General features: G+C 43.1%; 1 protein-coding gene across 6 annotated transcripts in view; it reads left to right on the forward strand.

The window, feature by feature from the left end:
• DOCK9 (dedicator of cytokinesis 9) overlaps positions 1-11,375 on the forward strand; it is a 173,961-nt gene extending 162,586 nt beyond the window's left edge. For 3 of the 6 annotated variants that reach the window (XM_080799506.1, XM_080799508.1, XM_080799510.1), the window contains 4 exons: positions 4,337-4,527; positions 7,712-7,812; positions 7,944-8,082; positions 10,074-11,365. In XM_080799506.1, coding sequence (XP_080655632.1) covers positions 4,337-4,527; positions 7,712-7,812; positions 7,944-8,082; positions 10,074-10,196 — 554 coding nt within the window. In that variant the 3' untranslated portion in view covers positions 10,197-11,365. Of the gene's footprint in view, positions 1-4,336; positions 4,528-7,711; positions 7,813-7,943; positions 8,083-10,073 lie in introns of all 6 variants that reach the window. The other 3 variants (XM_080799509.1, XM_080799511.1, XM_080799507.1) reach the window with 3 other exon arrangements.
• The last annotated feature ends 7,902 nt before the right edge of the window (positions 11,376-19,277 follow it).

Consider the following 19,277-nt stretch of genomic DNA (forward strand, 5'->3'; position numbering starts at 1 on the left):
TTCTTTGAGGGAGCCTGACCCACCCACTTGTGGGTTAGGGTCAGCAGCATGACAGGGATAACCTAAAAGAAAACACTTTCTTGACTCTAAAACAAACAAACAAACAAAAATCAGTGAGGAGGCGTGCTCAGAAAGCCAGGTGTGTCTACACCCAGTGTTTCATTAAGCTCAACCAGGAAGGTTCCCGTCGCTTGTCCTGAAGTCAGTGTTGCTGGGTGGTCTGGTGGGTCACTAAGACAGAACCCTGTGATGCCGAGTACAAAGAGCACCGTTAAGATGCCGCATTTCACATGGGCCTCTGCTCTGTCCACTGATTTGGACACTTGGAGTGGGTGAATTTGTATCTCAGTAAAGCTATTACCATAGAAAGACGATGACTCATCGTAAAATAGCACAGCGTTATCGGGGAATCTTCTACCCTTCCTAGGAAGGAACTGAGATTAAAAAACAGAAAGCCTCCATTCTTAAAGAGCCCCTAGTCCTGCTTTTACAGTAAAGACAACCTGTAAAACACAAACAGCATGGTCCTCGACAGGGGTAACCCCTCCCCAGCTGGAAGTGAATGTTTTCTAATGCACACAGTTGCAGATTTCTTCTTCTTAGATAAGACAGCTCCCTTTCTAGGGGGAGCCATTTTGCTAGCTTGGGCTGTTTATCTCTCCAGCTGTCATGACTAAGTCAGCGCTTATCACACTGGTCCCGGACCCGCAGCATCAGCATCACCCAGGAACTTCTGAGAAATGCAGATTCTCGGGCCCCGCCCAGCCCCACTGAATCCGAAACTCTGGGTGTGGGCCGGTGTTGAACAAGCCGCTCCCCCCACCCTGCTAGGGGATCCTGGTGTCCCGTAGTTTGAGTGCTGCTGCTTCAGATATGCCAAGTTCACTGATGAGTCAGGGTGAGGATTTTTTATTCAGATGAGTCTGCTTAGGTAGTGTTACTGATCTATAAACAGTTATTACCATAGGGTGTTTCCTGGCCAGATTCCCTTCAGGGTTACAGTTGACCATCTGGTCACTGAAATATTTTTGAGTCGCTGAACAAGAGCCAAGCTCCCTGCCTGCCAGGGCGGAGGAGACGCAGAGTCTGAACACTGCAGAGAGAGGTGAAGGAGCCCCCCGGGTTGTCGGCTCAGCTGTGAGGATGAGAACGTGTGGGCGGAATAGAGCCTGGGCCTGGGGCCTGCAGATCCGGGTCAGTGCTCAGCTATGGGATCTTGGGCAAGTCATTTACCTGCTCCCTGTGCCTTAGTTCCCTCATCTGTAAAATGAGGGTTACGCTATCCATCTTGTGTTAAAGAACTTTGTAAACTATACCCAGGAGGGGAAAGGATGCACTCTGTTTTGCTGGATTGTGCTGGATCTTAGCCACCCTTGAGCCCCTTGCCTTTTGAGGATGCTGCAGCACCAGAAGGGATGACAGTACAACAAAACACCCCAAAAAGTACAGTTTTTATCCTGAAAGATCTCAAAATATCACAAGCATGGTCGGGCATCATAAAGATTTAAAGAATGGGTTAGGAAAAAATGGTACTAAATGGTACTAAACACTAAAAACACATAGGCTAGGGGCTCCTGGGTGGCTCAGTCAGTTGAGTGTCTAACTCTTGGTTGTGGCTCAGGTCGTGATCTCAGGGTCATGAGATCGAGCCCTACATCGGGCTCCACGTCCAGCAGGGAGTCCGCTTGGGAATCTCCTTCTCCTTCTGCCTTTCCCCCAGCTTGCTCGAGCTCGCTCTCTCTAAATAAAGATATAAATAAAATCTTTAAAAGCACGTAAGCTCTATATCAACTTTCAGTTAAAGATACACCAGTATATTCTGAAGACTTTGAACTTGAGAGTTTTCCCTTATGTTATTATTTCTTCAGGTTCTTAATTCCATTGCTTTGCTTCAAACCAGACCTTTGACCGTCCGAGTTGTAGGGGAGCCCTGGCCCTCCCTGCCCTCTGAACCCGGCAAAGGCTCACTTCCTGGATTGGTCAGTCTGCTAGAATTGCGGGATCATTTGCAAAACCTAGAGATCGCCCTGCAGGCCCCTTTGCTGTACCTTGCTGAGCCTGCCTCCCAGCTTGACCCCCTCCTACAGACTCCTGCTGTGGAGATTCTTCCCAGTCACTCACTATTCCAGAGTCTTCCAAATCCTGCCAAGACTCCCAGGAGGGGCAGAGGTATTGTCCGGCTCTTCATGTTCTACTCAGTCTCACCAGACTGTACAGGCACCCACCCCTCTCAGCCACCTCTTCCTCATCCTCCCACCCAGTCAGTCCTTGAGTTTGCCACCTTCCAGTCCACTTGGTTCTTTCATTTAGCCACTTGGGCAGTAACACATTCGTTAATTCAACAAATGTACGGGGCGCTGGCAGTGTTCTAGCCTGCCGTAGTGACAAAACAAAGATCTCCACAGTTTACCTTCCAGGAGGAGGAGACAGACAATAAGCAGTAAACATTCCTGTACTGGAAGTGAATGTGTGTTCTAGACAAAAGCAAAAGGAGATCAGACATGTGAGGTTGACTGGGGAGGGTGGCAGTTTAAATGGCATAAACTGGGGAGGTGACACTCAGTCCAGACTTGGAGGAGGTGAGGGGGTAGACCATGCAAACGCCTGGAGAGAGAAGGAGCTGTCAGGGCCAAGGCCAGTGGTGCAGGTGCTTGTATGCAGCACATTCAGGGGACGACCAACTGAATGACTCTGAGGGGGAGTGGGAAAGATGGGGCCAGCAAGGAAGGCAGGGGGCGACCTAGCTACACAGGCCTGCTCGGCTCAGGCACAGGCGCTGCGTTTTCTATGTTATCATATTCTGCTTTGCTCCTCTACATCTCCAGTTACCATCGCAAGACTCAGGACTTTCACGCTGAGTGAAATCCATATAGTCCACGGACACCTCACAAATATCCTGGGAATTCGTTTTTCTCTCGGAAACAGTGCTGTATGTCGAAACACAGCCCTCAGAATTTCTGTGATTTGACGTGGCCGTTAGCCTCCTGAAACACTTCCATGGGACTTGGTACAAACCCACCCCAGTTGCGCTCATCTGTTAAGCGCTTTCTGTCCACATCCCCGTGCTCCCTGGCGGAAAGTGGCAACACCCGGTTCTTGTCACACTACCAGAGAAGTGTTAGGTTCAAGGGGGGTTTATCAATCCCAGTGGCTGCCACTCAAAACTATCTACAAGGAATACAAAAGAAATAGGAGACAAGACCTTTGGCCTTGAATTGGTTTTAAAAAAACACAAACATTTAGGGACTGGAACAGGCCTGTAAGGGTGTGACAATTGATGCTGCAGCAGGCTGAACACTTCCAGCTTTTCTAGTCTCCAGATGGTCCATCTGAACTGTGTGCTCCATGGCGCCAGCCCTATTTTCTCATTTTGTCCTTTCTAAGTAAACTCTCCCAGCCACTTACTAAAGAGCAGTGGTCCAAACATAACGCTACGAACTTACCTTTGCTTATTAAAAACTAAACTAAGCTGTTAAGCATATATATTCATGTCTATTCATAAATACATATTAAATAAAGATACTATAGGTATTTATACATCACGTAAAGCAACAAGTTAGAAATTGAAACAGACCCAAATTAGAAACTGGCTGTTTTTCTCTTCATTTTTAAACTCTTTGGTGTTGATACGTTCAGATAGCTTGTTATGATAAATGAAAACAATACTGATCGGCTTTTACTGAAACTATAAGAAATAGTAAATGTTTTTATCTCTGTTTTTTATTCATTTATGTTTCAGAATATCTTTATCATTAGTGTGACTTCAACAGTTTGTGGGATTCTGGTTCCTAAAATTCTTTGCTGGGAAATACAGTCTCACTTGTTCTTTTTCATGGATTTCTCTGATTTGTGCAAACTCAAGCACGGGTTTCAAAGTTCTGTAGAGAAATGAATGTTCTCAAGGATATGTTTATAGAGCGATTTTCTGGACTTAAAATCTGTTCTGTGACATCTCAGAACAGTGTACTGTTCTTTATATCTTCCAAGCCATCTTTTATATACTAGCTCTTTCAGATCTCACAACTTCCAAGGAAGGGAAAGCATTTATGGTTAAGAAAATTGAGCAGGGAATGATAAAGTGATTTCTTCAAACACAAACTTCTCACATTAAAGCTTAACAAGGACCCAGCTCTTTTGACATCACAAGATACAGCCTGTCATTAAACATATGCGGTGATAAAGGAAGATAGTACTCTGGTCCCACAAAATCCTGGCCTGTGCCTCGGGCAAGCTTTGGGTTCCTTACCTCTAACATGAGACTACTGAGTATTTCTACCTCAGTAACTGTAAAGATGGTGCAAGCTGCGGAATGATTCTGGGACCTGTTCCTCCACAGCAATACACTGCTTCCCTTACGTGAAGAAGCGGATCCCCGTCATGTACCAGCACCACACCGACCTGAACCCCATCGAAGTGGCCATTGACGAGATGAGCAAGAAGGTGGCCGAGCTCCGGCAGCTGTGCTCCTCAGCTGAGGTGGACATGATCAAACTGCAGCTCAAACTGCAGGGCAGCGTGAGCGTTCAGGTGAGCCGAGCGCTGGACAGAGCAAACCCAGGGCAGCAGGTGCCAAGGCTCATCTGGACCTTGGTCAATTTCAAGTCCAGCCAGGTTGAGTGTAGCTCCTCAGCTTACCTGGTGATCCCACTTACCTTCCAGGATCTGTGTAGTTTCTCCTGATACCCAGAGGGGGGCGGTAAACTAGGACCCCCACCTAACCCCACTTGTAGAGAGAGTGCCCCCTGAGCTGTCCGCTAGGGGCCTGAGACAGCTCTCCATATGAACCTTTTTTTTCTTTTTTTCCAGTTTTTTCAGTTTTTTCAGTTTGGGGAATTCGAGTGGCCTAACCAGAAGCATTAAGACTCTTCTAAATATAAAGAAGCTGTAGGTTTCCTTATAAAACTGTTGTTTTTTGGTTTCTATGAAATTTATAATCTGGAAAAGTACCTAAAGTTTCACTCTCTTAATTTCTGATTTACAGAAATTCTTTATTTTAAAATATAACTCACTTAATTACCTTTTCCCTAAGTAGTAGCATTTTTGTGTCCTCTGTGAGAACTTGGTTCTTAAATCTGTCTCAAAAATGTTCTATATTTCCTTCTTTTGTTTGGCATTCCTATATTGATTTGCAATCCATCCAGAATGGATTTTTGTATGATAAGGGCAAGAAACATTTTTTTCCATATAACTATCCAGCAATGTGCACCATTTATGGAAAAGATCATTTTTGTTCTAAGTACTGATTATACATATATGTTCAGCTGTGAAAATTTAACTAGCTATACTCTCATATATACCTTTTGGTTTGTATATCATACTTTAAAATTACTGGTTTTTAAAGGGTATCTTACCTATGTGTTTTCCTTGGAAATTGGTAAATGTTAAATCACCTCCTTACAGTGATTAGTATGCTTCTTGCTTTATTGATTTGAAGTATATATAAATAATTCTAGCATACATTTTACACACACACACCACACACACATATACACATACACATATCCTCATAGCTAATTCTTTTATCTTTCAGAAAGGGTGCATTTGGGCGCCTGGGTGGCTCAGTTGGTTAAGCGACTGCTTTCAGCTCAGGTCATGATCCTGGAGTCCCAGGATTGAGTCCCACATTGGGCTCCCTACTCAGTGGAGAGTCTGCTTCTCCCTCTGACCCTCTCCCCTCTCATGCTCTCTCTCTCGCTCTCTCTCAAGTAAATAAATAAAATCTTTGGGGAAAAGGTACATTTATGAAAGTTGCATTTGGATTGTAATATCTAAGTTTTAGGGGTTTTTTGGTTCATTTTTTGAAATGAGTTCTTGTCACCTTTTTATCAAATCCACACTGGGTTGTTGCCTAACGTTTTCTGAATGTCCTTCACCACAGAAGTAATTACAGATGTTTGAATCTCTTCCCTTATGACCTAAAAGACTTAAGTGCCAAAACAAGTTATCAAGTGAATTTGATAAATATTCCAGCAATATGAGTGATTACATAATGGGGTCAGAGGTCACAATTTTCTGCAGTTCAAAAACAAAACCGTTCACTCAGTAACAGAGCCCGGGAACATCCAGCCTCTATCAGAACACCAGCAGAGGGGTGTGGGCGCCAGTAAAGGGTGTGGCTGGACAGGTTGAGCTTTCTAAAGGGCAAAATGTGCCCTGCCATTTGACAGTAGCCTTAGAGCTTTATAAATACCCAATCATCAGGGCGCCTGGGTGGCGCAGCTGACTGAGCGTCTGACTCTTGGCTTGGGCTCAGGTCTGATCTCAGGATCTTGAGATCAAGCCCCACTGCAGGCTCTGTGCTCAATGAGGAGTGTGAATTTCTCTCTCCTTTCTCTGTCCTCCCCCGCCCCCGCACATGCGCATATGCACACTCTCTGTCAAACAAATAATTCTTAAAAATATATATAAACACCCAGTCATCTTAAAAAGCAAAGATGATCACTCCATGATGAGGAGATTTTTATACATGTGTACCCACCAAGATAACAACAAAGTTGCAGCTGGAGGAAATTAACTTTACCATTTTATTTTTGTATTTCTGTAATTCTTTCACCAAGAACCTTGCTGGGGTTGCTCTTCTGTAAAACAGAGCTATCAAGTGGCTTGTGCGACTCTATTCTCCAAGATCTTGCTTTGTTAGACCTTAGAAAGTCTTATCAACTCTCTTCTTTACATATCCTTAAAATTGAGTAGATTGTGTCATTTTGGGTAATTGGTCATTTGGGTCATACCCAGGTCATTAATGTAGTTCCCCACACAACACCAGTGTGTTGACGCCTGCAGTCGCCTTTAAGGGTTAGCTAGTTGCTCCTGTCTCTGAGGGCCCACTTCCCACCACTGTGGCCCTCTGTCTCCCTGTCTCTGGTTCTCCTGCCGTTGCTGCACAAGTCCTGTCCACCATGGATCAGAACCGCAGCCCAGCTCCTTCGCCAACAGTGACAGAGCAGACAGCCCGCCCTACTTAACTTACCTTCTGAGCCCACCACACCTCCCAGGAAAAATGATGCAATAATCACGTGGTCAGGTTGTTTCTCACGCTGTCTCAGAGGCCTGGGACTTTCTTCTTCCCACCCAGTGGGTCTGACCTTCCTGCTCTCTACATTCTCATGTATCCTAATGTGCCCAACTTCAGAGAACTTTTCGTGGCTGATTGAGAGATGCAGGGTTCTGGTTTACTCTCCCTGTTGTTAAAGGCCCCTAATCTTTGGCATTCAGCCCATTTCACATGGTTACTTCATTTGAAGGTAGTAAATCAGTTTGCTCATGGCCATCTACACAGTTCAAGGAGGCAAACGGTTGGTTTTTAAAAACTGGTCAATATACTATATTCTTTGACTTTTCACTTAACTCACCAGATGGACCTTAGTTCAGTGTAGAGTAGCACAAATACCAGTTGAAAGACTTGGGCTCTGATCTTTTATTTATCGGATGTTCAACCTTGAACAGATGGTTCCGTTTTCCAAACTTGGCTTCTTCCTTCATAAAATGAGCAATCATCTCAAGTGCCCTGATGATGTCTGAGTTGATAAAATCAAATGACATAGAACAACATAAGCTTTGTCCATGGTTTCCTCTTTGGGCTCTCCGTTCCTGGAGGACACAGGTCATGACTAACTCAAATGGCATTTTTAGAACCTGCTGACTGAAACCAAGTCAGTGATAATGGTCATTTTTATTATAACATAATTTTAAATCTTTGTTCTTTATCTAGGTCAATGCAGGCCCACTAGCGTATGCCCGAGCTTTCTTAGATGACACAAACACAAAAAGATACCCAGACAACAAAGTGAAGCTGCTTAAAGAAGTTTTCAGGTAAAGCACACTGGAAATGTCTTTCTCTCATCAAATATCAGTCATTTCTGTGCTCATTCAGGAAAAAGATACTACCAGTTGGACTCACTCTGTGTCCTCAACTTATCTTTATTTCCCTCACACCGTTTTAGGCAATTTGTGGAAGCTTGTGGTCAAGCCTTAGCAGTAAATGAGCGTCTGATCAAAGAAGACCAGTTAGAGTACCAGGAAGAAATGAAGGCCAACTACAGGGAGATGGCAAAAGAGCTTTCTGAAATCATGCATGAGCAGGTAGGTGCCGTGCTAGGGTTCTCATTTTGAGCAAGCACACATTAGTTGGGGTCTTGGATATACCCTGTGATGGCCTAAACCTTCTAGAATTTTGATATTTGGAGAAGAATGTAGCATGCTACCTGCTGCTACTTTCTGAACACAGGTTACTTGGGGGAACGGCTAACAACTCACCCACCTGATACGAGCCAATACTACCAGAGGAGGGCAGCGCCCACCTCCCTTTTGTCTCGCTCAGAGTTGACCATGGTTCAAAGCTCTGTCCCTCCCCACACTAACCTAGTTCAAAACAAAACAAAACTCTCGTAAGAAATACCCATAGTGTTCCTAGAAATTTTTTCATTCACCCAATCCTTTGAAAGACCAGGATTTACCAGCCCAGTTTAAGGAATTTTCTGTTGCATTAGATGACTTTTGCCACTTAAAAAAATAGAGTTGTTCAGTTTTTGGCTATTTACAGCTGACCTGGGTGCCCCAGTGGATTCTTCGTGGCTGCTCCCTGTCCTGATGGGCATCCTTCCCAGTTACGTTGTTACTATCACCTTCCTGTAGGGGTTCCTTCTAGTAGGATTACATATGTGGGCCCAGTAGTCAGAGGGAACAGTTGGCTGGGCAGCCGACTGAATGTCAGAGAGCAGCTGCCACAGCATTGCTTTCTCAGGGGTCCATTCTCCATCAACCACAGTGATGACCTCCGAGTCATGGTGCCAATCTTAATAAGCAACATTAGCACCTCCATCGTATGTAACAACTTTTGTCTGTTCCCTCCATAATGGCCTTTCAGTCTTGCAAATGGAAGCCAGGCCCACTTGTGTCCGTTAACATATCATGTGATGGTCTAGTTGGGAAATTTCTGTCATGGGAAACTAATTTAAATGTCTAAGCTCTCACTTGTGTGCTTTTTTCCCTCCTCCATGCTGACACAATCAGATGGGATGGTAATGTCATTTTTCAATTCTATTTTCCTGAACCTCAATAGACTGCCTCACATAAAGTTAGGACTGTGTTTGAACAACTGTAAGCGTTGGCATAAAGACATTGTGTGTGCAAAAGGAGCCACCCTCTTCTGGATCTTTAGGAAAGTAGAAAAAAAATGGAAATGATGAAAGAAAGAAATGTATGAATAATTAAGCAGAAAGGGATGGTCTCGTGGAAACAAGTTTTTGGAGAAAGCTTGAGGTCTTTTCCACAGAGCTTGCAGATTCCTGTGTAACAGTTTGATCAGTTGGTGTCAGCATTTGGCACCAGAAGAGATGAAAGTAGGAAAAACATATGGACTGATAATGTTGACGTAAACTCCCATGTTATTTGGACATTTAACACAGGGCTATGCTCTAAGAAACTGCACCTTGAACTTTGCATTATCTCAACAACTGGGAAGAGTAAACTCTTTTGAACCCTCAAGCAAAAAAGGGTTGTAACCTGGAATAGACTTGATTTGGGATTTTCCAGGGGAACCTCTGAATATATATGTTCTTCTCAGTTGCCATCTGGCGGTAGGTCAAGTCTTGCCCTTAGAATTCTCCCCTGCGTTACCGAATATGAAGAGAGACTTGTTCCGGGTCAGACGGGCAGCTGCTCGCTCCTTCCCAGGATGGAAATCCATAAGGCCCTGAGAAAAGGAGCCAGTAGAAATACAGATGCTCAGGATTCATTTTTTAAAAGGACTTTTCCAAGGGACAGGACTAGGTCGTGTCCCTGCCAAGTATGTGTAAGACAGGCTTCACCGCCTTATAATCTGGTGAGTCTAGAAGGTGAGTCTAGAAGGCTCCATTCACTGATTTGTAAAGGAAACAAAACCTGTCGTGCTTGACTTTCTCTGTGTAATCCTGATCTGACAAAGGCCATTTGCTAGTTGAGCTGACACAGTGCCTCCACAAAGCGCCATCATTCAGGGGAGCAGTGACCATCAGGGGATGAATAAACGTTGTCATTGAGAAATGTAGTTAGGGGCATGACACCTGGGTAATGTTGTGTTTCTGTGCCTCAAGATTTGCCCGCTGGAGGAGAAGACGAGCGTCTTACCGAATTCCCTTCACATCTTCAATGCCATCAGTGGGACTCCAACAAGCACCATGGTTCACGGGATGACCAGCTCGTCCTCAGTTGTGTGACTTTGCCTCATGGGTCACCTGTGGGGACTTGCTTTGTCATTTGCAAACTCAGGATGATCTCCAAAGCTAATCACTGGGCTCATGCAAGACATGGGGATGACCGAGCACAAGGAGACGTGAAGGGGAATGGGAGAGAAAGGAAATGAAGAACTGTGTTATTTCGTAGCAGATTTTCTAGAGGAGTCATAGGAGGGTACACATATTTTTTTAAATCTTGCTGGCAATATTCAAAGTTTTCATTCTGTCTTAACAGAGGTGTTGGTGGACTCTCTTAAGCTGGAGTGAAATTTTATTCTTCCTTACAGAGTAGTATTAAAATAAATGGCCTAGAGTAAACAGGTGTTCTGGAATGTACTTAGCAGGGACAGTAGCGCTGAAATTGAGGCTGGAGTAACATCCACCTCTAGGCAAAGCTGGAAAATCTTGAACATATTTTTTTTTTCCTGTGGCACATTCGGGTTGAATACGAGAACTATTTTTGTGACTAGTTTTTGATGACCTAAGGGAATGGACCATTGTAACTTTTGTACCAGTGAGCCAAGGAGGGTTAGTGCTTTTATACTCACCTACTTGCATTTAAAAGAATATGGAAGCTTAGGAAACTGTGTGAGCTTAAAACTAGTCAAGCAGTTTAGAACCAAAGGCCTCTATTAATAAACAAAACTATGCTAAAAATTTAAAAGTAGTACAGTATATAGTTATGTACATACTCTGTCCATACAGTCTCCACATTCTGTACATACACATAATGACATTTCTACATTTTTAATCTCCTCACATCAGCTTCTGCATTAAGTTCAGTTGTGACAAACTTGTCCCGCTCTTCGCATATGCAACACACTTGACCTTCCTGTTTTATCCTTGTACATAAAGAAGTGCAATATGGAGATGTACACAGTCTTTGCTATGTTAGGTTTATAAACTGTTTTAAAAAAATGTCATCCTTTTGCCAAAGTGGTGGAGTGTGTCATCGGTAAATCATAAATCCTGTGGTGAATAGTGGTGTAATTTTAAAGCTTTCACCATGTTATATTTTCTTTTGAGACATTAATTTAGTAATTTTATATTTGGAAAAATAAAGGTTTTTAATTTTATTTAACTAGAATCTCTGCCCTGCTGTAATTAAACATTCTGTACCACATCTGTATTAAAAATAACATTGCTCATTTTCTGGTAGTGAATATTGGGTATTTATTATTTGACAGTCCCAGGAGGGGCAGGATATTGGAGTCCTTGGGGGTGAAGTAACATGGTTTATGAAATTTGCTTTAAAATACTTGAGAAGAAAGAAGGAGGGAGGGTGGATGAAACAAGATTGACAAGTGTTGGTAATTGTCGAAGCTGACGTTGGGTACCTGGGGAATCATTACACCAGTTTGTCTGCCCCGGTGTGTGTGTTTCCACGATGCAGATTTCAAGAGGCAGGTCTAGGCATGAGATCTGCCAGGGGATTTGCCTAAATGCACTGTTGCGCCACAGCCTGGCTCTGAATTCTTCTAGTCATTGCTAAATATGCGTAGACACCCCGTTGCCTCTGGCTTTTCCTCTCCAGCTCTGTGGAGAGTTCCATCAGCTTCCTTGCTTATTTTGAGATGAATAACTTGGAGACAAGGTGGTCTTCCATCCCAGCAACGCATTGGCAGCCGCGTGTCCACACACTCTCTGTGACCCACGTTGTCCCAAAGAAAACCAAGTCAAGTGGCAGCTCTCACTGCAGGGGCTGGGCCTGCCTCTGGGGTACCCAGCGACTGGCAGGTGAGTTCATGGTCACCAGCCCCGTATACTTGTGGCGGTGAAAGGAGGAGGAGTCTTTCCGCAAGAAATAAAATAGCTGCTTTTCCTACTTGAAGGGTTTTAAAGGCTGCTTTTTACATAACCAGTTGAGGGGAAAAAAGGTGATGCCTGTCTTGAACACCCAGATGCCAAGGATCTTTTGGTGTCTTAGAAACATTCTCGGTCAGTGGAAAGGCCGTGTTTTAAAGGTGGAAACAAGGTCATGAAGAAGACAGGGTGAGGCGTGATGGCAACTCACCGGAGTCGACAGCCCATCAATTAGTGGATCCAAATTTAGGGCTTAAGAAAATTATCTACGTAGGTTTGCCCTGAGTCTCTGACCTCCCCAGCACACTGTAATAAACCTCGACTTGAACATCAGCAGGAATTGGATATAACAGTTTGTCTCCTTTGTCACTGAGCTGGATTTCCTGGTCATAAATGCCTCATTTAGAAACCATAAAATTCCCAGATCACTGTGTGGCAAGATAAATATAAGTCTGGAAAGTGCTAACTTGCTATCTCTTCATTGAAGTCGGAGAGCAATTTGTACAGATGCCATGTCAGATACGACTCAGCTTGGAAGGTGACTGGCCCTCATGTCTTAATGGCAGTGGGGAAAGGAGCCATCTCCCCACTGCGGACATCTACAACTGACCCTGCAAAAACGCACATTTGTACCAATTAAAAATCTCATTTACTTTATGTATGAAAGTTTTATTTTGGTATAAAGTTACACAGTAAAGTACTGGGAACATTTTTTTGACATTTAAAAATCTTTATTGCTATTTTTAGTGAACTTTTTTACTGTTTCCCATAGATCTTTTTTCATTGAGGTGAAATATACACATAAAATTTAACATTTTAATTATTTTAAGTGCACAGTTCAGTGTCATTACGTACAGTGTCATTACGGACAATGTGTGTTGCCATCACCACCATCCGTCCATAGAACTTCTTCCTCATCCCAAACAGAAACTCTGTCCCTGGTAAACAGTAACTTCTTATTCTCCCTCAGGAAAATTTTTTGAAGTAACTTCGGAATTAAAACTGTAGTTTGGTGACTTCTGGGGGGCTCAGTCTGTTAAGGTCACGACCTCAGGGTCTGAGGATGGAGCCCTGCTGTCATCGGGCCCTGCTCAACGGGGAGTCTACTTCTCCCTCCTCCTCTGCCCCACCCCTGTCTTGTGTACACCGTTATCTCTCTCTGTCCCCGCCCCCACCAAATGAATAAGTAAAATCTTAAAAAAAAAAAAGAAAACACACACACACACACACACACACACACAACCTCTAGTTAGTATCTTATCAGGAGTATTTGCTTCCTGGGACCTAACTGCTCTAGGAACTATACATCCATAGAGCCAGCCCCTTGCATGGAGAAGGCTGCTGAGAACGGGGACGTAACTTGAAAGGTCCCTCCTTTCGAGTTATGCAAGTAAGCAAAGGACTTGCTTAACAATGTGACAGAGTTACTCAGTATAGAAACTCCACTGATAAAAGCATTTAATTTCCATCAACAGGACATCACTTGCATAAATTATGATACATTCACACAATAGAGTACTATGTAGCTATAAAAAGGAATTAAAAATATCTCCGTACACTACCATGGAATGATTTTCAAAATAAGTAAAAACCACAACACAGAGAAAAGTGAATTGTATGCTCCCCATTATTTAAGAAGTAAAGGATATATACATAAGTATATTTTGTTTCTGTTTTTTTTAGGTGGAAAGACAAACAAAAAAAAACTTGCAATTATTACCTGTAGGAGAAGAGAGAGAGTGATATATAGGGGATAGGGTTAGAAGATAGACCTATCCAAGTATAATTTGCTTTATGGATTTGACTGTAGAACCGTGTGAATATTTACATAATTATTAAAGTAATTTTTAATTCTTTAAAAATTAAAAGCAAAATGAAATGAATGAACATAACTGTATATCAAATTGGTGGCATAAACACAAAGGAATTATTTCAAATGACTTTACGATACAGGAATTTCACTGCACATTCCTGGTGGCAAATACCCAACGGCTAAAAATAGTAGCAACTACATCAAAAACTAATGATAATACTAAATGTTGGCTAATGAAACATAATAATAAAAAATAGTAAAAAAAAAACAGTAAAAAAAAACAGTGGCAACAAATAAATGAATGACTAAAAATCATTTTCAGTAATTATTGTGTTTGTGGAAGTGGTATATTGTTTTTGTGAGATTGTACTGTTATTCTGAGACTCTTGTATGTTTATTACTGGAGAAAGTAAGTGAGTAATTTTGCTGATATCATGGGGAACCAAGCTTTTGGCATAAGAGGAAACAAGTTGCATCTTTAAGACCAAAGAGGTTAAATTAAAACTCTTTCATTCTGCATTTGATGTGAAAATACCAACTTGAATTCATTATATATATATATCTTAAATGGACACTTATAATACACTTATTTCCTAGCTTGGTTTACAGAAAAGGTCTAAAAACAATGAACAAGCCAGTAGCTGGTAAGCACCCCTCAGAGCCCAAATTGTGGCCTCTAAATACCTTTCCTACAAGAAGGAGCCAGAGCTCCCCAAAGGATGACTGGTTCCAGATTTAGGGCAAAAATAGCCCAAGATGAGTCTGGAGCATCTTTTCATACCAAACATCCAAAGGACTGACAAAAACACCTGGGCCTCCATCAAAAGAATATACAGAAGCTCCTTCAAGCTAGCAGCTAGACCTGTGGTGGACATCAACAAGAATACTAATAGCAGTGGATTGGAAATACATAAATTCATGAGCTTATCACGATACTAGGAAAAAGTTAAAAAGGAAAACTGGTAACTACTAAAGGAGTAATGTCACCGAAAAAAGACAAAAAGGTATCATGTGCCTTGTGATAGACGTGCACACCCCCCATGATGGAGTCTTGTTAAGTGATAACAAAGGAAATGCAGTAAAATACAATTCTGTGGAAAGCTTTTAGGACAAATAACTTGGTTTCTTCAGTAAATTTTTTTCTTTTTTTTTTTATATACATATACTTTTTTTATTTTCAGCGTAACAGTATTCATTGTTTTTTCACCATACCCAGTGCTCCATGCAATCCGTGCCCTCCCTAATACCCACCACCTGGTTCCCCCAACCTCCCACCCCCCCGCCCCTTCGAAACCCTCAGGTTGTTTTTCAGAGTCCATAGTCTCTCATGGTTCACCTCCCCTTCCAATTTCCCTCAACTCCCTTCTCCTCTCCATCTCCCCATGTCCTCTGTGTTATTTGTTATGCTCCGCAAATAAGTGAAACCATATGATACTTGACTCTCTCTGCTTGACTTATTTCACTCAGCATAATCTCTTCCAGTCCTGTCCATGTTGCTACAAAAGTTGGGTATTCATCCTTTCTGATGGGGGCATAATACTCCATAGTGTATATGGACCACATCTTCCTTATCCATTCGTCTGTTGAAGGGCATCTTGGTTCTTTCCACAGTTTGGTGACTGTGGCCATTGCTGCTATAAACATTGGGGTACAGATGGCCCTTCTTTTCACTACATCTGCATCTTTGGGGTAAATACCCAGTAGTGCAATTGCAGGGTCATAGGGAAGCTCTATTTTTAACTTCTTGAGGAATCTCCACACTGTTCTCCAAAGTGGCTGCACCAACTTGCATTGCCACCAACAATGTAAGAGGGTTCCCCTTTCTCCACATCCTCTCCAACACACGTTGTTTCCTGTCTTGCTAATTTTGGCCATTCTAACTGGTGTGAGGTGGTATCTCAATGTGGTTTTGATTTGAATCTCCCTGATGGCTAGTGATGATGAACATTTTTTCATGTGTCTGATAGCCATTTGTATGTCTTCATTGGAGAAGTGTCTGTTCATATCTTCTGCCCATTTTTTAATATGATTGTCTGTTTTGTGTGTGTTGAGTTTGAGGAGTTCTTTATAGATCCTGGATATCAACCTTTTGTCTGTACTGTCATTTGCAAATATCTTCTCCCATTCCATGGGTTGCCTCTGTTTTGTTGACTGTTTCTTTTGCTGTGCAGAAGCTTTTGATCTTGATGAAGTCCCAAAATTTCATTTTCGCTTTTGTTTCCTTCACCTTTGGAGACATATCTTGAAAGAAGTTGCTGTGGCTGATATCAAAGAGGTTACTGCCTATGTTCTCCTCAAGGATTCTGATGGATTCCTGTCTCACGTTGAGGTCTTTTATCCATTTCAAGTTTATCTTTGTGTACGGTGTAAGAGAATGGTCGAGTTTCATTCTTCTACATATAGCTGTCCAGTTTTCCCAGCACCATTTATTGAAGAGACTGTCTTTTTTCCACTGGATATTTTTTCCTGTTTTGTCGAAGATTATTCTTCAGTAAATTTTAAGAAAAAAAGAGATGGAGAGAAGACCTGTGTATTTAAAGATTCAGGGTTCTCTTGATATGGTATATCTACTATTTGAAGTACATAGACTTTTCCTATTCCTTCCTCTAAATACAACTAAAAATCTTAGTTGTTAAATACATTTAAAAAAAGAAGACCACAGAGGCACCTGGGTGGCTCAATGGGTTAAGCCTCTGCCTTCGGCTCAGGTTGTGGTCTTGGGGTCCTGGGATCAAGCCCCGCATTGGGCTCTCTACTCAACCTGGAGCCTGCTTACCCCACTCTCTCTGCCTGCCTCTCTCACTACTTGTGATCTCTCTCTGTCAAATAAATAAAATCCTAAAAAAAAAAAAAGGAAAAGAAAGGAAGACCATAAGACTCTGAAAGTTACAGTGAAGAAAGCAGCAGACCAGCTCGGACCTTGGGACTCAAAGAATAATACAGTGTTAAGTTCCCCAGTTTTGTTTTGCCTCCTACATCTCATACTTGGAGCCAAAGAAAACAGCAATGTGGAAACACCTACAGGCAGAGACAAAAAAAAAAAAACAAAAAACAAAAAAAAACACCAACACCATTTGCACCCATCATCATAGCTATTATACCAAAAAAAAAAATTTTTTTTTTTGTTGAAAATGTGAAGAAATTGGAACCCGTTTGCATTGCTGGTGGGAATGTGAAATTGTGCAGCTGTTATGGAAAATAGTATGGTGGTTCCTCAAAAATTAAACATAGAATTACCACATATATCCTGCAATCCCACTCTTTGAGATATGCCCAAAAGAATCGGAAGTAGGCACTTGAACAGATGTTTGTCCATCCGTGGCCAGAGCAGCAGTGTTCACAACAGGTGGAAGCAACTCAACTATCCACAGATGGATGGATGAATAAACAATATGTGATGTGCAACAACATTATTCAGCCTTAAAAAGGAAGGAAATAATGACACATGCAGCATCAGGGACAAGGCTTGAGGACATTGTGTTGAGTGAAATAAGCCAGACACAAAAGGACAGATGCTGTAGGATCCCACTTACATGAGGTGTCTAGAATGGTCAAATCTGTGGAGACAGAAAGTAGACTGGGAGTTGCCACGGGCTGGGGGAGGACGAGGGGGAGTAGTGTTGCTGGTACCAAGTTCCCATTGGGTAAGACGAAGATGTTGCCGAGATGGAGGGTGGCCACAGAACTGTAGGATATAAAACGGTTAAAATGGTAACTTCCATACTATGCATCATTAACCACAATTTAAAAAGGAAAAAAAGAACAATAGAAGCCTGCTCTGTCTAGCCAAAGGAAGAAGGAAAGGGCAGCCTACCAAGACAAGTTGTTTTGAAGATTTTATTTAGAGTATGTATGCACAGGAGTCGGGGGAGGGGCAGAGGAAGAGGGAGAGAATCCGAAGCTGACTCTGCACTGAGCGTGGAGCCTGACGCAGGGCTTGATCTGAGGACCCTGAGATCATGACTGGAGCCGAAATCAAGAGTTGGACACTTAACCGACTGGGCCACCCAAGCTCCTACCAAGACACATTTTTCAAGCAATGGCGGCCCTACACCAGCCAACGCCATAGAAAAGACTGCAGCCCCACCCACACCCCACCGGCGATGGCTGAACGGGGAGTGAGGCTCAACACCCTCGCTGGGTTGGTGTCAGCAAAGGCCTGAAAGGAGCCAGAACTGTCTTCTGGGCTGGCCTAGGGACTGCCCCACCCCTGGAGTGCCGGGGGGCACCAGTGGGCAGCCTAGACTTGATAGCAAAGCCACGATCCATAAAAGGACAAACTGATAAATTGAAACTCATCAAAAGTAAAAACTTTTGCTCTGAGAGAATTCTGTTAAGAGGATGAAAATACAGACTGGGAGAAAATACTTGCAAACCAAAATGTATCTGACAAAGGACAGCACCTAGAACATACAAAGAACGCTCAAAACTCAAAAGTTTAAAAAAAAAAAAAATCCAGTGAAAACATGGGGAAGAGACTTGAATATTTCCCTGGAGGACGTGCAGGGGGCAAATAAGCCCATGAAAAGATGGTCAGCAGAATTAGCTATTAGGGTAACTCTGATCAGAGTCGCGATGAGAAATTACAGCGCACCTGTCAGAATGACTAAACTCAGGCACAGTGACACCACCAGGTGCTGGTGTGCATATGGAGAAACTGGTTCCCTCATAAATTGCTCTTTAGTTTCAGCTCTAAAGTGCTCTTGGGCACTTGCCCCCGAGAAATGAAACCTTACACTTACACAAAAACCCGTGTACAAATGTTTATAGCTTCTTTGTATGAGAGCCCAACACTTGGAACAACCAGGGTGCCCTTCAGCAGGCAGACAGGGGACTGGGTGGTGGTGCATCCAGGCAGGGAGGGCTCCCCAGCAAGAACACAGAACGAGACCTGGACACCCACGACGGACAACCTGTGAATCTCAGGAATTACGCCAAGTGCAAAGAGCCAATTCTGAAGGTTACATGCCATAGGATTTCATTTATGTGATATTCTGGAATTGACAAAATTAGAGAAATGGAGAACAAGCAGGTTCGTGGTTGCCAGGAATTAAAGGGCAGTGTGGGGAGTCCCCAAAGCACTGTCCTGTCTCCAGCCGGCCAAGCGCTCCCTCTGCCAGGATGGCCCGTGTTGCCTGTAGCGGGATTGTCTGAGCCAAGAGCACAGCTGGATATCAGCAGAGGATGTGTATGTGGCACTCGAGCTCCAGGACCCGGCTCTGCTTAGAGTTGTGGCCACAAATGCCCATCACATGTTGCAGTGAAGCTTGATCCTGCGCAAAGCAAATGGGCCTCATAGTGGTAGGAAAACAATGACGTTAGCTTCTCCTGACTCAGTCTTTGGTCGTCTTCCTATGTGCACAGGGACCACATGCATGTCCCGATTCACGTGTCTGTCGTAACCCCGTGCGCCAAGTCTGGAGGCACAGTTTGGAGGGCACGTTTGT

The sequence above is a fragment of the Martes martes genome (assembly GCF_963455335.1).
Source record: "Martes martes genome assembly, chromosome: 3".
Classification (NCBI taxonomy): Eukaryota; Metazoa; Chordata; class Mammalia; order Carnivora; family Mustelidae; genus Martes; species Martes martes.